The 20,282-nt window shown below is 38.8% G+C and overlaps 1 protein-coding gene across 2 annotated transcripts in view; it reads right to left on the reverse strand.

The window, feature by feature from the left end:
• Positions 1 to 214: 214 nt before the first annotated feature.
• The window catches only part of LOC311504799 (zinc finger protein 518A), a 33,850-nt gene continuing 13,782 nt past the window's right edge, over positions 215 to 20,282 (reverse strand). For both annotated transcript variants that reach the window (XM_084568097.1, XM_084568098.1), the window contains exon 3: positions 215 to 18,025. In XM_084568097.1, coding sequence (XP_084424223.1) covers positions 13,982 to 18,007 — 4,026 coding nt within the window. In that variant the 5' untranslated portion in view covers positions 18,008 to 18,025 and the 3' untranslated portion in view covers positions 215 to 13,981. The remainder of the gene's footprint in view (positions 18,026 to 20,282) is intronic.

The raw sequence follows: 20,282 nt of genomic DNA on the forward strand, positions 1-20,282 counted from the left end.
TGAAGACACGTCTCGATTGTACTGCATTTTATTCTCCACTATGTCCTAATAGAGCACTGTGTCATTGAAGCTTCGAGTAATGAACCTTTTTTTGAATCACGTGTCGAGGCCATCACTTCGTATAAATCTCTATGGGCGTGTCTTCGAAGGCGTCCTCAGCCACACTGCGCATGTGCAAGAAAGTACGGGAAACCGCGTTGGGACGGTCTTCATTCATTTTAACGCCTGCAGTGCGTTTTAAATAACTTGTTTACGTAGATTCAATTCAGCACAATTTTGTAATCCCAAAACCTCTTTGTATTACATTAATGCAATGAAACTCTCTTGATTTATTTTTCAAAAGTGGAATTATTCAATAGTTTCACCTTACAAAAATGATGTAATGCAAACAACATCTATGTTTCACTTCTTAGAGTTTACGGCAGCCTAGTGCTCTTAAGTTACATCAGTCCATATAATTGACCAATAAAGGCTCAAGTCACAAGCATTAGAGCACTAAATACTGAAATATGTTTCTTATGATTCTTATACAAAGACGTAGTAACGCTGTACCAGTTAGCAGACAACGGACTGAATCTGTTACTGACTTGTTCTGCTACTGTCCCGGTAGCACATACAGCCAGGGGCGGCGCTAGGGATTTTGGGCCCCATGAAAAGAATCTTTACAGGGCCCCCCAACACAGCGGCGAGATTTTTTGATGCTATTTTACATACAATTATGCATTTTAATGGTATTTTTGACTATCATTACCATATTTGTGAAAGAAGAACAACATGACAGTTGACATGTTACAGTAGGGGAAGAACTGAGCACGAATACAATGGAATTCATTTTGATTCATTTATTTGCTGCAACACTGATTCTTAAATTGGAAATAAACTCTTCCATGAAAAAATAGCAATTATAATCAGTGGAGAGAAAAAAATCTCAGCAAAAACCAAAACACCATCAAAATACAAAATGGCCATATATGATTTCTCAACATTTAAGTAGAACTTAATATATGAAAGAATGGCAAATATATAACGTTGCCGACTGAGTCAAGCTTCCTTTTGCAACCTTTCAATCACTGGTCCTTGCTGTGGCGCTGTGTGACAAACCACCGGTGCGCAACCTGCAGCTGATCCAGTCGGACTGAACCATTTTACTTAAATGGGGGGGGGGGGGGGCTGCAGGGCTTGCATACAGCAAACTGCAGGGCTTGCATACAGCAAACAGAAAACTTACTAAAATATAAATGACAACACCACTGCAGATAAACACCAGTTTGTTAACATACATGCTAACATACAGATACACTAAAAGTGTCCGTTTGCCAAATAACAGCATGTTTAAAACGATATTAGCATGCTAGCTTAGCCCCGTAGTTAGCTGCACTTTTCACCGTATAGTAACCACCACGTCCTGCTAGTCTCGTTTTATACTACACAGTGAACCTGAGTCCTCTGTGCAGTACATTCACTGAACATGCTACACGGATGTTAACAAGACAGTAATTTTAGCGATACACTTACTAAACGTGAATCAAGTCCTCCGCGAGTCCTCTTTCTTTTATATTGCGGATTTAAGCAAATATTGGAAACTAGGAAAGGCGGGGAAATAAAAAAAAAACAAAAACAAACAAACAAAAAAACACTGCAGCTGCAGCTGAGATTCTGTTACTTTTAAAAACTTCAAATATTTAAATTATTAATGTTTTATATTATGTATTCCCTTGTAGGTCTAATGCAAATATAATGCTAGTCTTGTGCAATATAGACCGAAGACCGAACACTATGTGCGTGTATTTTTCCAGCCTGTCAAATAAACAAATAAAGTGTATGTGACTAAATGTCTGGTTGTTAAATATGTTTTATTGCACTGAAATGAAAACAAGAAATAATAAAAGTGAGAAATAATAAATAAAAGGCAAAATGACAAGCTAAAACTATTATAAATACTTTACAAGTGTCAAACAAATGAAAGATTGTCCTTGTCATCAAAAGATCTTGCCCCTACTCCAGATTTGCATCTCAATATACAAGCTGGCTGATTTTGGATGATCTCTCCCCCCCCCCCCCCCATCTTTATTTAAATTCATCACCAATGACAAATAAACAATACTGAACATAGGGTACATACATTCGACTCAATTAGAAGACCCAAAGGCTTTGTGGAGAAAATAACTAAATAAAAAAATATAAGTGGATAAATAAAAATCACAGTGAGGATCTAAAGGCTCTGTAGAGAGCTACAGTCCGGATGGCCTTCCTGTTAGTTAGTCCTGTTAATGTATCAAAATATATCCTCATTTCATTTTTAAATTGGTGTATATTGGGTTTTCTTTCAGTCCATTTGCATTTATGTACATAAAATCATCCAAATAATATAAAAAGGTTTAACAGAAAGACATGACTTTGGTCCATAACTTTTTTCTCAAAGTAAAAAATAACATCCCTTTTTTGCAGGTTGATCTTAATCCCACATAGTGATTCAAACATATTTTCAACATCAATCCAGAAAAACTTTACATAGATACAATCATAAAATAAATGTACAATCGTTTCTGTCTCAATTTTACAGAATACACAGGAATCCGAGAGATCAGGTCTGTATTTTTTGAGAAGATGGTTCGTTGGGTAAATTAGGTGTATCATTTTATAATGAACATCATTCACTTTATTGTTGATCAGATATTTTTTTATACTAAGTCCATACCAATTTCCAGTTAATTCCATCAAAAAGACCATTCCAATAACTTTTGGCACGAGAATTAATAGAGCATTGCAACATATGTCTAAACAATTTATTATTGCATTTTTTATCTTTAATATTGATGCCATTCAGCAGGATATCAGTCTTCAACATTGGTTGTTCATTGAACACATTGCTGCCTTGTAATAGTCTTAAGAAGCATGTTGGTATCGCATCAAACACTATACAATATTCTCGTGCCGGTATTGGAATACCGAAGGTCTTTAAAAATTCTGCGTATGAAAGTAATTGACCGTTCTCGTTGAGCAATTGTGATATGAACAAAATCTTGTTTCTTACCCAATTATCAAAAAATATTGATTTAGTTTTATATCTGATGTTTTTATTATTCCAAATTAAGTGTTTGTGGGGAGAGAAATTATGTTTGTATATAAGAAGCCAACATAAAAGCGCCTGCCTGTGAAAATTAGATAGCCGAATCGGGAGATTATTTATGTCAAAATCACATTTGAGAAGAAATTCTGTTTTTTCAAAAATAAGATTGGGAAATAAGTACCATAATTTATCTTTATTTTGGATGTAATGTTTAATCAGTTCACTTTAAAAACTATGTTAGATGAATGAAAGTCCAGCATATTTAATCCTCCTTGACAGTCTGAGTTACATAACACACTCCTGTTTAGGATTTTGGATGATCTTATCTGTCACATCTTGCTGTAAATGGAGTCACGTTTGCTCAGGCGTCAACAGTCCCCCCCCGCCCTGCACGCTGGCTGCGTCATTCGCGTGAGTCACAGAACTCGTGCAGTTCCGCGCTCGCCCGACACGCTCACGGCTGAGCTCAACTGAACTGAGAAAAGAACAAATCAGTTCATGAAGTGATTCCATTCAGTAAGTTCACTCAAAAGATTCGTTCATTGGAACGAATCATTCGCGAATGACACAACACTAGTGGAGTGAGAACCATCATCAAGAAATTAAAAGAGAGCCACATTGTACGGAACAAGCCTGGTGGTAGGAAGGTAGGAAGCGAAAAATTTCTAAGACCCTGGAAAGAAAACTTGTGAGAGATGTGTCTAAAGACCCCAGAACAACCACCAAGACACTAGGGAATGACTTAGCCTTGTCGGGAATTGTAGTCTCAAAGAAGACAATAACTAGAGTTCTGCACAGGAATGGACTGCGAGGTTGCAGACCAAGAAAAACTCCACTTCTGCAGAAGAGACCTTAAAGGCAGACTGAAGTATGCTAAGGACAACCTGGAAAAAGATGATACATACTGGAAGCATGTCCTTTGGTCAGATGAGACGAAACTAGAGCTCTTTGGCCACAGAGACATTGCTTATGTTTGGAGAAAGAAAGGTGAGGCGTATAACCCACAGAACACCATCCCCACAGTGAAACACGGTGGTGGGAGTATTATCCTGTGGGGATGCTTTAGTGCATCTGGAACTGGGAATCTGGTCAAGGTGGAAGGAATCATGAAGAAAGAAGGATATGTGAAGATTTTGAAAGAAAATGTCAAGCAGTCAGCATCAAAACTGGGTCTGGGTCGTCGCTTTGTCTTCCAACACGATTACAACCCAAAACACACGTCACTCCTGGTGAAGAACTACCTCCAGAAGACCAAAGTGCCCGTAGGTGTGAGTGTGAGTGTGAATGGTTGTCTGTCTCTGTGTGTGGCCCTGCAATGGACTGGCGACCTGTCCAGGGTGTACCCCTGCCTCTCGCCCGATGACAGCTGGGATAGGCTCCAGCAGACCCCCGTGACCCTTAACAGGACTAAACGGGTATAGAAGATGAATGAATGAATGGTCCACTTTTCTCCTTTTCGACAAATTCGTTTTAGGTAATAATGGTGCCACAGAGAGTAATTTAGACAGAAAAAGCGCACGTAGAATCTTAATAAGAATTAAAGCTGCAAGCAACATTGAATGGGCCCTCGCACCCCACACCCGTCGGGGACCGGCAAGGACGAGGTTACTGTAGTTCTCAGGGGATACACTGGAGTAACAATGCACTGTGGCACGATGCATAGTCTGTGCAATTCAATATTTGTCAGAGCAAATCATCTGTGACAGCTGTAAGTCTTGGCTGTTTTGAATGTATTCTCTCTGTGGCATCAAAGTATGTTAAAAAAGCTTCACACACACACAGACAGACAGCCCACCAGAGAGAAATGTAATGGCTCCATCTGCTGGACTGTCAACATTTGAAGTGAATCCAGTCAGTCTGACAGTAACAGCAGGTCACACTAAAAAATAAGACATTTCCTGTTCTCAATGGGTGGCGCTACAATAATTGTATAATTATTCTCTCTGTGGCATCAAAGTATGTTAAAACAGCTTCACCAATCATTACAGGTTAACCAACACATACACACTGACATTCAGCCACCAGAGAGAAATGCTATGGCTCCATCTGCTGGACAAAGTAGCACACTACTTGAAATGATGATGAAATCAGTAAGACAGTGAACCATTTCACTTTCACAACCACAACAGGCCCAAAGTTTAACGAAAACTCACAATTTTCGCAGTAAGTCATCACGACAGCCATTAGTCATATCAATCTGATAAGGTTTAATACCTGATTTACACACCCTACGAAAAATTCTGTCCAATTTTGACAGTTTTATCAAAATAACAGGCTTCCTGTTGGGTTTAGAATTGAAAGTTCCTGACAAATAATAATAATAAAAATAAACAGTACGAAAACAATAGGGTACCCTGCACTTTGGTGCTCAGGCCCTAATAACAAACAGTACGAAAACAATAGGGTCCTTGCAACTCTGTTGCAATGTTATATAGCTGACCAGGCCCCGGCCCCGGCCCCGGCCCCGGCCCCCCATCACAGTCAGGAACGATAATGTGGCCTCCAGAGAAAAAAGTTTGGTGACCCCTGCTCTATAGAGCAGGGATGGGCAACTGGCAGCCTGGGGGCCGCACACGACCCGCGACCTCACTCGAAGTGGCCCTTAGATTAAATTTGAAAATTATAAAATTGTGTCCTCTGCGGCACTGAATCAGTTGTAATGACACAGTTGGCCACTAATAGCGCCTCTAATGCAGACGCCGCCTCGTGCACGCTTCCACCAGGTCTTCGCCACCAGTGAAGAAGAGATGTTGAGCTGTGGCTAAGAGCGGAGGAAGAGAAAACTTGATGTGTGTGTTTCAGGTAAAATGGGAAGATTATCTGTTCACAGAATTTAAAAGCAAACCTATGTGCTTAGTCTGCTTAGAGACGTTATCTGCCATGAAAGATTTCAGTTTAAGTTGCCGCTACAACATGTTGCACAAAGCTAAATACGAGAAGTATACTGAAGCTGCAAGGGCTGCTATCGTAGCGGACCTCAAACAACAGCGACTTTTTACCAGTGCCCACTGCTGGTAGCGGCGAGGTAGAGTGGGTATACAGGGAAAATGTTAAACTGTTTCTTAGTGTGAAAATGAACAAATTAGTTCTTGCAATTAATGTTTGTCTGCTGTTGTGCAGCTTTCTGCCATCCTTGGGATGGATGGTGATTTGTATGTTTTTAAAAAAGAAAGAAAGAAATAGCAAGAAGAGTTTTTTTGTTAGTGTCAATGAAAATTGTGGCCCCCTCCATCTTTTAGGTTTCCCATCCCTGCTCTAGAGGTACACCTAATATTATTCCAGTCTGGCATAAAGACAAGAGTTCACAAAACATATTCATCACAAATACAGGGTGGATTTCAAGGTGCAAAATATTCACAAGCCTCAAGAACAGGATGAAGAGATGATTAAATTCATTCATTCATTCATTCATTTTCTATACCCGGTTATTCCTGTTAAGGGTCGCAGGGGTCTGCTGGAGCCTATTCCAGCTGTCATCGGGCGAGAGGCAGGGGTGAGATGATTAAAAACATCTAAAAATATATAATAAACAGGAGTGACGCTGGACAACGAGCATTTATTAATGACGGAACAGTAGCAGTCGGAAGAATACTGTACAGTGTATAGGGATATATAGTCTCTTCACATTCAGCCCAAGTAGCAAAGTTGAATAAAGACTGTTCCTAAACATTTCATATGATACTTTTGTTCAACCCCTTGAAAAAAAAGTTAACCATCTGGAGGAGATTCCAGGAGACAAGAAAGTTACACTAGACTAGGAGAACTGGACAGGCCGTAGAAGGTCCTTGACCCATTAGCATGATCAGTATCTGCTCCTTTGTGCAAAGAGGAACAGGATGAGCACTGCAAATGTGAATGTCCCTGACCAAACAATCAGGACCTCTAGTGGGCCCTATGCTCAACATTATGGAGCTCAACTGGCATTTGCCATAGAACACCAGAATTGTCAGGTCTGCCTTGTGTTAGATTGGAGCAGGTTCGCCCTGAGCAATATATGACAGACATGAAAGGGTTTGGAGAAGGCGTGGAGAACATTATGCTGCCTACAACATCGTTCAGCATGACCGGTTTGGTGGTGGGTCAGTGATAGTCTGGGCATATCCAGGGAGGGACACACAGACCTCTATAGGCTAGACAACGGCACCCTGACTACAGTTAGGTATTGGGGTGAAATCCTTGGATTTACTGGTGCAGTGGGTCCTGGGTTCCTCCTGGTACACAACAATGCCTGGCCTCATGTGGTATGCAAGCAGTTCCTGGAGGATGAAGGAATTGATACCACTGACTGGCCCCCATGCTCACCTGACCTAAATCCATCAATGGAACACCTCTGGGACATAGTGTTTCGCTCCATCTGACACCAGCAGGTTTGTCATCTCATTAGGGGCATGCCCTGACATTGTCTGGCATGCATACAAGCATATGGAAGCCATATGACTACCATTCATAATATATTTCTAAAACCAACATTTAACTTATAATATCCTCCTGACAACCAGTAGCTCAAATTTGTCCTCTGTGGAGGACATTTGTAAACCTGAAAATCTCCCACCCACTGCATACTACTGAACTAACTCCTTTTGCTATCTACAGAGGACATTTAGGGATTTTCAATGATACCCGATGTGAGGGGATGGGGCTTTGGTACCTTTCTCTTTCTCATTAAGGAAAATGTCATCCATCAGTCATTAGATATCTTAAAAACAAAAACTATTTTTTCAAAAAAAAAAAAAAAAAAAAAAAAATCCAGTGTTCTTATTTACCTTACAACGATTGGGGATTTTTTTTTAAAAAAAATGTGATTGGACAATATTTTTTTTTCCTGGTAGTCAGGAGGATATTAACCACACTATTATATTAGAGTTGGAAATAAAAATAGCAAATAACAGTATAACTGCACTGACTGCACGTACTGTAGTTCCCTGACTGTTCCCTGCGTGTCACCGAACTACTTGTTACATAGGTAACTAAGCAGTAATGTTACACAGAAGATTCTGAGTGAATGGATGAACTTTTCTATGGGCTTTATAAGACTTTGGCTTCGCCAGGCTAGTCATTTCAATTTTTGCAAGTTTTATGCAAAGCTAGTCTAATCGTAGCCAGAACCCATCTTTAAATCCAGATATTATTCTGACTATTTCATGAAGAAATGTACTTCTCCTTTTATAAAAGAACTTTCAGTCTGATCTGGTCTGGCTCCAAGGTAATTAACCTAACTAGAGTTGTCATGATACCAAAATGAGTAACCACGATACTATACCAGACAAAGTATCACGGTTCCGGGTATTATGGCATTATTCGAATTTCTAGTATAGTAGGAACCGTTACGATTTGGCACCGCGGTGTACCGTGGGTACCGTGGGTATCGTGCAACTCTAAACCTAACTTAGATTAAAAAACATATGACAGAGCAGGTCATTAAAAAAAACAGTAACTGCATGTTTTTTTTGTTTTTTTTATTTACAGCCATTTTGAAAGTATGAAGCATTAGCATTACTTGCATTGTTCACTCTCTTTTGCATATTATTCAGAATAAAACAGTCATTTCCATGGTTCGGTCATCATGTAAAATAACTATTGAAAACCCATGAAAAAAATAAAAAATAAACTGCAGTACAAGAAAGTCCTTGTCCTACTAATATTGCAAAAAAAGTGATGTCAAAAAATGTCAAATGTAAAATTAAAATAAATGTATGTATAGCATACTGGATTTGATGACATCATCAATATTTACAACAGCAAGTTAATGGAGTCCAAGCAGATGGTGGGCATAAAAATGTTTACAGAGCATGGAAAACAAAGCATGCCAGTAACTAAGTCAGTAAGCCAGTTCTCAATGTATTCGCCTTTTTGGCTTGCAGAAACAGCTAGCAACCGTAACACAGGTTCAAAGGCAAAAAACTTTCTATTCCCCTAGAAAGGTGTGGTGCCCAAAAAAGCTCAAACAGTGTCATTTTGTAGAGGGTGGTGATTTACACAGTGCTTGGTATTATTAGTTGCTTGTTGTATTAGCAAGCAGGCAGCCAATATCATTGTCCAGATTTGGAGGGGCTAATATGCCCACAAACATTACTGTAAAAATATGTGTTGGTGACAAAAAATAATTACTGTAAATGATCAAATATTGGCAGTGCTGGGAAGGATACTTTTATGTATTCCATTACAGAATACATGCCCTAAAATGTAATTTGTATTCCATTACTCAATCTGAGTAATGTATTCTGAATACTTGGATTACTTCCACATTGAGTTTCATTCCATATGTCTATCGATCGATCTATGAAATGTATGCACATAATGTAAGAGCACTACCTTAACAACACGGATGAGACAAATAGCAGCTATAGGAAAACTAAATACACTGTTGAGACGTGGCAATCTATGGCCACATTTATGTAGGATTAAATAAAGTATCCGCGAATAAATCAAATTTATAGTGAACAGTTTACTTTTTATAATAATAATAATAATAATAATTTAAAATCTCCATTGTCTAAAAAATCAAGAGCACAAACACTGGATTTTAAACAAATGCTACGCGAGTCCCGTATGTTGTCCGAACCGTTTCTCCGTCAGGTTAAATTAAATACAGAGCAGGTGAGCGGCCGGGGTAGATATAGAAACGCATTCTTATGCTGGCTCTGTTCTGCCGGCCCCGGCTCCAGCTCCAGCTCCAGCTCCGACCCTCCGACATTATTTCTGACTGATCAAGCAGATAGCGCAACTGGATGTTAACGTCGTAAAGTCTTCGGCTCCATGTTCTGCACTAAAGCTTCAGACATGCGTGGAGTTTCTTTAATTTATTTAGAGTAACCGCCATGTAATCCTTTCATTTCAACAATGTAACTATATTCTTAATACATCTATTTAATTTGTAACTTTAACGGAATACAGTTACTCATAATTTGTATTCTAAATACGTAACGCCATTACATGTAATCCACTTCCCCACACTGAATATTGGCTATACGTAGATGGCAACTAATTTAATGGTAAATTTCACTGTATCTTTGTAAGAAGATTCGCTGCCTCTAACATGTAACAGCAAATACATTTAGAAAGAAATATAGTACTGACAATTGAGCAAGAAACTATTTTGTATGATACAGTGCTGCTTAAATGTATTTATGTACAAAAAATACTCAAAACAACAGCTGATGTCCTGAAAGAAGACTAAGAATACCCAAGAATTACTGCAATTATTTATTCAGAAAATTTAACCAACATTTCATATCTGTGAGGTGCACCTCTAGGAATTTCAAGGTCAAATTAGAGTCCATTTGTTCAGAAGTGAAACTCTGGTGTTCTTCAGTGCCCACTTTGTTTAAAAAGACTAAAAAAAACAAAAACAAAACAGGGATGGAAGTGTACAGTATAATGGCATGGACAAAGAAGCTTTCTGTGGCCCTCTGAAAAAAGAGTTTTTGCTCGTCAGGCTGGAATATGTAGCAGAACCATTTCTAAGGAGTTTGGACTCCAAAAACCCTGTCAGATTGTGAACAAATGGAGGACCGTCACCCTCCACAGGTGTGGTCAACCAACATCACACCAAATGAAAGACACACATTAGTTTGAGAGCTCTGAGGGGAACAAAGGAGCTTCTAAGCAACTAAAGGCTTCTGTCACAATGGCTAATGTTAATGAATTCACCATCAGAAGAACACTGAACAACCATTTCTTCCCATCTGCAGTTTGAGCCAGAAGTCAGAAGAGTATTGGGAAAATGTTTTGTGTACAAATGAAACCAAAACAGAATGTTTTGGTTTAAATGAGAGGTGTCATGGAGATGAAAAAAGCATCAGAACTTAACTGAAACAGTTCTGTACTGAGAAATAGGACAAAATTGTGCTGTAAAGCTGCTTTGATCAGTTACCGGAAACAAGTAGTTGTGGTTATTTTGGGGGGGTCACACTAGATACTTAAAACAATGGTTCATGCACTTTTGCAACTCATAGATATGTACAAATGAATAATTTTCTTGAATAAATGAATACACAGTATAATATTTCTGGTTCATTTGTTTGACAGGGTTTTCTGGGAAAATCCAGTTTTGAGTCATTTTTATGCAAAAATGTAGAAAATTGTGAGGGACACAAAAACTTTTAAGCAGTACCGTATACGCTTAAAGAGTAGGAGACAGGGCTGGTTGACCTGATAAAACCACATTACTCCAGTCTGCTGCAAAGTTTGTTTGGTCAGATATACTGTTGTTGTTTAATAATTTTAATATCTTCCACTTCTGATGTTAGGCTACTGTCAATAAATAGTTGACTACATGCACAAATGTTTACATCAAAAGCCATCCAATATATTAAAAGGCAGGATATCTCTTATCTCTTCATCAACACATCATTATGTGAAATATCTTAAGGGGACAACGAGTTTCACTGGCTATTTATCAAAACATATTCAAGTTACAGTTATGCAATGAATATGGACTCAAAGTGTAGATTCTCAGCTTTAACTTTGAGCATCCACATCAAAATTGGAAGAAACGTGTAGTAATTACACAACTTTTTTTTTTTTTTTTTTTTTTGCTGCTCTTAATGCAAGGGAAACAGGCCATCTTTAGGCTGCAGAAATAAAACAAATTCATTACAGTTTGACACATTCTGAGAAACACAAAAAGGCATGGACATCCACATGGAGGATCTCAAGATGCAAACCACTCATATACCTCAAGAATAAAAAAAAGCCACATTTGTTGTTGCCAAAGGACATGTTAAAAAAGGCTGGGTGCACTCAAATGAAACTGAAATCAACTCATATCAGACGGACCAGAATAAAAAAAAAAAGTATAGGAGAGTAGAACCTGGCTCAGAACCAAAACTGTGATTTATGAGCATGCATGGCTCCAGTAAACACCAGTGACGCATTTACTGAAGACAGAAGCAGCCACATGAATTATAAAGTGTATAGGTATATACTGTCTGCTCAGATTCAGCCAAATGAAGTCATTTGGACAATGTTTCACAGTACAGGTAGTTATTTGTCCAGTTAATTTGTATAAAATTGTTTGTAATTTTTTACACTTTTACTCAACTTTGGATGTCATCATTTATCATTTATAACATAACTCCACCTTGAATATGTTTTGGTTTATAGCTAAAATAAAATGTAAAATGTATCAGGGCCCAAGCTAACATCTAACTGTATACCACTTATTGACACACAGGGTATAATTGCTCAGAATAATTAGCATACAAATCACAAATTTTAAAAAGGTTTTGAAGTAGATTTCACTTCACAATGTTTCTAAGACAGGTTCTTTCATAAACATACCATACCTACATTTACAGCATGAACGCAAAATCATGTAGCCTTTGTGATTTAAATTCAGAAATCAAAAACAGGTTCACTTTTCACAATATGAATACAAGCAAATGGCCAGAGCTGCTAACAACAGAATTTATTTTGACTGCTCTGTATTTCTCAAGTACTGATAGTATGCCATGGGTCACCCATGATAAAAAGATAAAAGAAAACATTTTCTGAAAAGCTATTTCAAAAAACAATGCATCTATTTGCAAGACCTGGCAGATTAAAGGGATTACTGTGGTAAATCGAAGCTCTTTTAATGTGAATTGCATGCTACAGGTTACATGAAAACTGTACACTATGCTGGCAACAGATTAAATTATAACACCTTCAATTGAAACATAATTCCAAAACAAAAAAAATATTTTAAATCACAATCATAAAACAATTTAGTTTACAAGCATTAAAATTAATTATTCAAAGTTGCAGCCCTCAGCATTTTCTACATTCTGCGTAAAATCTTGTGAAAACATCAGTGGATTTTCACACATGTCCTGAAAGTAGACACATATTACATATCTGTGAAGTACAAAACTAAGTGCACAAATTCATGTCCAGTCAATGTAATGAGACTCTGGTGTCATTTAGTGCCACGTTTTGTTTGAAAAAAATCTGGCATTTGTCACAGTCTGATCTGATCTTCACAGCAAATGTGATTCAACAGGACTGATAGACCAACAAAAATCACTCCAAAAGCAAGAGGCTGTCCAAGACGTCACAAGGAATCCAGGGTAATTTCTAAGCAACTAAAGACCTCTCTCACATAGGCTAATGTTAAAGTCCAGGAATTCATCATCAGGAGAACAATGAACTACCATAATATGCATGGCAGAGTTCAGAAAGCCACCAACATCTCAGAACTGAAGTAGTTCTGTGCAGAGGAATGGGCTAAAATCCCTCCCAGCTGCTGTAGACAACTGATCAGAAGTTACCGAAGAAGTTTAGTTGCCGTCATTGTTGTACACGATGGTCTCCCCAGATACTGAAAATGAGTTCACTCACTTTTGCACCTCACAGATATGCACAAATGATTAATTTTCTTGAATAAAAGTAACACAAAAGTATATTATATCCGTTTAATTTGTTTGATTGAGGTCTCTTTGTCTATGTCAGGACTTGTATGAAAATCCACAGATGTTTTTATGCAGATATGTAGAAACTTATAAGGTGTGCAAATATTTTTATACTACATTTTTAACTTGTATACAAAAAAATGACAAACCAGGCTACTACAAAATTACCTGAGTAATACATACACCCTTTGCTGATATTATCCCGTTTCTTTCAGCCAGTGCTCATACCGCAACTTCTTAATACAGTGTACCGTCTTCACAGTTCCATTTGACATGAGTAAACATGACATTCAGAATATCATGCTTGCAGTACATTATTTACTAGAATATGCAACTATTAAAAGATAAACTAAGATTCACTTAAGAACATATATTTACACGGACAGAAACTAAACTGAATAGATAGTGGAAGTTTCTTAAAAATAAACAACTTAAACTCTTCCACCACAGAAGGACAAAATATCAACCCAAACATTTTCCACAAAAGGTGGACAAGTTTTCCATGAGAGGTGGAAAACTTTTAGAATAGTTTATTCCAATCTCTAGTTGCCTCCATGAGATGCCTCTGCCCATGGCCAATCCAATCTTCTTGGCAGTCAAAGAGCCGACCACAAAACCAGCAGTCAAACATCACTGGCTCACGTCTATAATCTGATAAAGTTTCTACTACTTCATACTTTCTTTTGCTTTTTTTCCTTAGTTTCAGTTTAAGGAGGAAACGCTCTTGGACAGAACTCTGAACTGGCCGAAGTCTTGGACCATCACAAGGCAGTGCACCTTTGGTCCAGAAATTGTTCCCTTGAGCGCCAAGCTCAGAGAGTGCTTGGACTGTTCTTTGAGACAGAGATACTTTAGAGACAGCACCTTTGTACCTGTTGACTACCTTCATGATACTAGCTACTTCAGGAATGTCAGCATCTGGATGATTAAGGACCACTACAGGTTGGTATCTGCGAGGGAATTTGATCTGCTGTACATTACTTAATGGAGCAAGTCTCAGTGTCTTTTCCTCTTCTTTGGCCACAGGCTTCCACAAGACATTTGTTTCTTTCTCTGTTGGAATTTTTGAAAATCTTCTAGCCTTATGCACTGGAAGTTCATCAAATAACGTTCTCCTGCGCCTTTTTCTTTGGCTTGGAGGCCGAATTGGCCTTGGCGCTAAGATAGGTTTCTCTGCTTCACATGGCTGTACCTTTACATTCATCTGAGAAGGTGAAACACATGATCCCTTGGCTTCTTTCTGTGGAGTATGTTGTGTGGAAATCAATTTCTTTACTACGTTGGGGGTGGTTGCATGAGTCTTGTTTGATGACACCAGGAAACACTGGGTCTGAGATCTAGTGGCCAGTAACAAAGGTTGATTGTTTGAGGTGGGTGTGCCACTCGTTAGAAGGGTAGTGGAGGGAGCGACAATTTTAAAAATGACTTTGTTTCCAGAGTTGTCACTGGTTTGGCTACATTGAGTCCCAATCTGTGCTTCTTGGTTGTTCAGAAGCACACCTGATTTGGGTGGAGAAATGTATCTGAGCAAAAATGCTTGGCGGCCAGTCTGTAGTGTGCTGGGTTTGTCTGTAGAGCTCAGGGGCATGGCCAGAACTGGCCGTGAGTTCAGTGAGAGTTGGGAGCTTCCCAGTCTGAGGCCAGGTGTACTGGGGGTTTGCAGAAATGGGACAGACCTTTGTACCAAGTAACACGTTGTTTTGTCTGTAGGTGTATTATGCGGTGTGCTTGAAAGGAGTACAGGACTCTTAAAACCTGGGTTGTTGATAAAGTACTGATTTGACCCTGGCTGAACAGCAGCAAGAACAGTCGTCCCTTTTTCAGCAGTTCCTGGCTTTGCTACTGGTGCACTTGTCATCCTACTGTTTGGCGTAAGAATTAGACCAGTGGAATTAGTTGATCTTTCTAATCCTGGTTTCACGTAAGATACATTGATCTGAGGATTTGCAGAATGGGTTATAAGTTTGAAACCTGGAGTGGACTTGCCCTGCACTGGCATGGCAAAGCAATTCTCAGCAGCCTTAAGGAGTACTTGCTGCTGACCCTCTGGCAGCTGAAGAATTCTAAGAGTTCTTTTTGTTTGTTTTGAAGAATTACTCCTTACACTCGAAGATTTGTTTCTTTCTACTCTAAGCTGTTGGGTTATGATTGCATTTGAATGTTCTTCCAAAAGAGTACCCGATGAAATTGAATTTCTATTTGTTTCTGATTGTTGTTTGGATATAGGAATGCTCTCCTCTTCAATTTTGATAATATTGAAGTCTTGGAGTACAGAATCAGGGTTTTCCTCAGTCAAAGGATTGTCAACACTAGTTGTGCATTCATCAACTCCACTGCCATCTGCACTTTCCAAAGGCTCTGCCAATGTCAAGCTAAACTGTGATGATTCACAATAAACTTCTTTGTCTGCTGAGTGTTTATAGTTATTGACAAGGTTTTGGATAGTGTTAGGTGAAGTGCTGAATGTTTCCTTGGAATAATTGTGAAAGCTAAAGACTTCTTGGTTTGGTGAATTTTGTGTGCAGTTTTCTGAGCCAACAACGATTTGTCTGTAGCTAAAGGTTGATGGGGATGGCTGTGATGGAGGTACCACATTTTTTACATATTTCTGTCCTTGTTTATTTTTAACCTCCGCTCTAGCCCCATCACTTTGTTCTTGAGGAAGCTGAGAGGATGGGTCCTCAATTTCCAGAGTGTTTAAAGCAGAGATCCCCCCGTGTTTGTCGATGGGTTTCTCATTGACATCAGTCACTGATAACTCATCTATAGCTTCATCATTTTTAACAGTTTTCCTGAAGACTGGTTTGGAAAGCAATGTTTCCTTAGCAACTTTTGAAGGTGAGGAAAAAACAGCAACCTTATCTGCTTTAGGATTACTGCTTTTAGAACTACTATGGCCTACTGATTTAGAGTTAGAAGTTGCAGTGACGGAGTTATCAAAATGATTTTTCTCTGAGTAGGTCATTTCATTTGGATGACTTTGGTCAAACTGATTGGTCATGGAATATAAAGTATTTGCACAAGTGGTAGAATTATTCAATAAAGGATTTGTTTGTTCCCCAACATTGCCTCTATGTACAGTGGAATTAAGTCTGCAAACAGAGGTCTCCTCCTCCTCAATCTTCACCTTTACTGCCACAATATCATCTTCATCCATGTGTATTGAAGATCCACTTCTTGGGGAAACAATTAAGCCACATGATGTTGAGTTCTTGCTATCACAGCACTGCTCTTTAATAGTAGATTCTTTACTTTTATTCGACACAGGATTTGATGTTGAGGAGCTCCCATATTCAACTAAAAAATTGTTCTGGGGGGACAACTCTTCTTTTTCTGTTGGTATTACTTTTAGAACTAAATGTTTTTTTCCATCAACCATCTTGAATCCCATCACTTTGGTTGTACAGTGAGGCGGAAGAGAGATTTTGTTCTTAACCATCAGAACAGTCAGTCCATTGGCATTGGTGTGCCTTCCAGCATCGGAACTTAAAGAGTTGTCACATTCCTGTAACATGACTGCTGTTGACTGTTCTGTGTTACAAGAAACTTTGCTCCAGCTTTTGTCGTTTTTTGGTCCAATCCCATCCATAAAGTTGAGGGTCTCCTCTAAGCATATCTCTGGTTTAATTAATCTGCCATTCTGGTTTGGTAAACTGCCAGAAAGACAATTCAGTTTCTGGGGATTCTGCTCCTGTGAATCACCACTTCTTTTAAACAACAGTTTTAAACTTGCAGGTGTACCAGTGTCTTCTATAGGCCTCCACGCTTTCCTTCTCTGAGCTTCCTCTTTGTGAACAGCTGCTGTGTGTTTTTTAAGGTACTCACTTTTGGCTGCACCATATCCACAGATTTGACATGTAAAAGGAAATGTACCAGTGTGAGCTTTAATATGCTTCTGGTGATCGTCTTCAGTCAGGCTAATATAACTGCATTTTGAACACTTCCAGTGGCTCTCATTATGATGATGAATGTGTTGAACAAATGTCCCTGCATCCAAAGTTGTAAACTCACACCAGTCACAGTTAAACCGGCCATTTAGACTGTGACACATGCTGTAGTGCCGAGTCAGCAAAAGCAGGGAGTACTGAACATCATCATTGCAGAGCTCACATGTAACCAGAGTATTCCTGTGCTCAATCCGATGGCGCTGAAGAGCAGGGAACTCATTTGTAACAAAATCACATAAATCACAAGGGTATGTTGGAAGGGTTCCTTTATGAACTGCTTGGAAATGCTTAAGGAGATCATTGGGGCTAAATGTGAAATTGTCTTTACACACCGAACATCCAAAACTCAGAATTTTTCCTGAGAAAACAGCCCCCTGCTGAATTTTACAGTGGGCTTTATTTAGAGTTTGTTTTTCTTTCTTAGTGGAACTCCCATGTACCTTACAGGTAGAGTCTTCTGCATTATTGAAGAGTGACCCATCGGTTACTTCTCTGAAATGCTTACAGACAAAGTCTTTTACCTTTTCTTTTTCATTCTCCATTACAGAAAGGTTGCAGTTTTTGGCAGAATCGTGAGGTACGGTGCAGTCTTCTTCCATTGTAAATCAGCTGTAAATCTGCAAATTTAAAGAGAAGACAAATGTGTCTTTCATTAATACATGGGCAGATTTACTTAATCCACATATATTGAACATTGCAGCAGAGCAGAAAAAATACGGCCTATATGTATTATGTATGTGATGCAGTGCAATGATACAGGATAACCCCTGTTTCAATCAAGTGGCAACCTCCAGGTCTGAAAAATGTGAGTGCTAAAAGCCAAGTGCCAAAAACTGCAGCTCATCACATGACCACTTGAATCTGGTGGCAAACTGAAGTCAGTCCCCACAGAACAAAGTAATTAACGTTTATTATCTGTGCACGCACTGGCACCCATTGCAAAGCATTCCAACATTCCGAAATGACAAGCTTCGCTTTGCTCAGCAATAACTCGGCCATGCTTTGCAGTTGAAAAATGCTTTGCAGTTGAAAAATGCCAGGCACGGGAACTGTAGCATTTTTTCCGAAAAACGGCATTTCGATACCTTTTACGGTTTGGTTAGGGTCGGAGAAATTTTGAAAAAATCTGAAAAGAAATCTTGTTTATGAGGCGGCACTCTCTCACTTCAGATTTTCTTCCAAATTCTGAAAAAAAAGTTTCAATCTGATCAGGTGGCCACAGTTTTTGAGGTACACAGAGCGAGGAGTGCGCCGACCACGTTCCGAATTTTTCTCCGTGTGTGTATGTGAAAAGTGAGACAGATTTTTCGTCGAAAATCCGTTGGCTAGAGTATAAAATATATTACTTTATACCTTGTATTATATATCATGTGCGGCATGTAGTCATGGCAACGGCCCCCGATGAGCAGACACAGCACAGGTGCACACTGAAGGTGTTTTATTTTTATTTTTTGGATATGCATAATGGGTGCAACAACACCAAAACAAATTCCTTGTAGGTGCAGACATACTTGGCAATAAAGTCTTTTCTGATTCTGAATGTCCATATGTGGATTTATGTGCATATTGGGTTGCCAATTGTCCCTTGAAAAACGGAATCGTCCCGTATTTAGAAACACATCCCATACAACCCGTATTGAGCTGAAACGGGACGCACTTTGTCCCATATTACCGTGAGAATCAAAAATAGTCCGTAAAATGGCAGGCTCTCCGTGACCACCTGAGGGCTCCACAGACTACAGATACTTTTAAAAAGGACTTAAAAATAGGGCTGCAGCTATCGATTCTTTTTGTAATCGATTAATCTAGCACTTTATCAATCGATTAATCGATTAATCGGATAATTTTTTTTTACGTTTTTAAACAACCAAAACAAATAATGCATAACGAAAATTATGTGGCTGTAAAATGATCAAGCATTTGCCTTTTATTTCTCAAAAAAACAGAGAACTCCAACTCCAACATTTGGCTCCAAAACTAAGCCCATTTATTGCAATTTACCATTAAAAGTGCCAATGCTAACAATTAAATAACAATACAGTTAAGCAAACTTACTGTAAAACATGTATAACATGTAAAACTATTAATACAAACTTAAATAGTAAAGGCCATTTGGTCTTAGTTTTGTCTTCTTAATACAACATTACAAAAAAGGATTGCACCTTCTGCAAATTACCCATGTAGATTTCTACACCTGCAGCATTTACCATTAGGATACTAACAAATAATACATAATTTCTGGGGTGAGCCTATTTGCTATGGTAACCTAGCAACCTGTGTGTTTGTTTGTGAACGCGTGCTGTGCGTGAGGAAGAGTGAGAGATGAGGGTGCATGCGTGTGTGTGTGTGAAGGGGTTCTTTTTTAGGCTATACCAAAGATTCTATAGAGAGCCGAAGTCCCGCCCCCTCTACTTCCGGGTTATGGGACCTATCTTTCGAAAAAATATGAACGGCAGTCTATGGGGAAAGATAAATTATTTTCTGGTCCCGATCGACTTGTGCCTTGGATTATACATATGTTGTTTTTCAGAATAAAAAGTGATTTTACATGTCAAGAATGTCACAGTTTGTCGCAAGATAGTTCAGTAAAACGCTATGGAAAATACGTAATTAAATGAACTACAAGTCCCGCATGCTGGCGCGTACAGAACCGACCAAAACTCCCTTCGTGTAACTACAGCTCTGGACATGACCCGATTTATAATGATTTTCACCTCGTTTGATGCTTCTGCCTTCGTCCTGGAAGAAGACGGTAAAGCTCAACAAGGAGACAGCCATAGCTCTCAGACGAGAGATGTAGTTCACTAAGCGATCTCATACAAAACCTAATGTTGTTCAGCTTATTTACGTCAAATAATTTATCTCTTGACGTGA

The sequence above is a fragment of the Chelon labrosus genome (assembly GCF_963514085.1).
Source record: "Chelon labrosus genome assembly, chromosome: 19".
NCBI classification, from domain to species: Eukaryota; Metazoa; Chordata; class Actinopteri; order Mugiliformes; family Mugilidae; genus Chelon; species Chelon labrosus.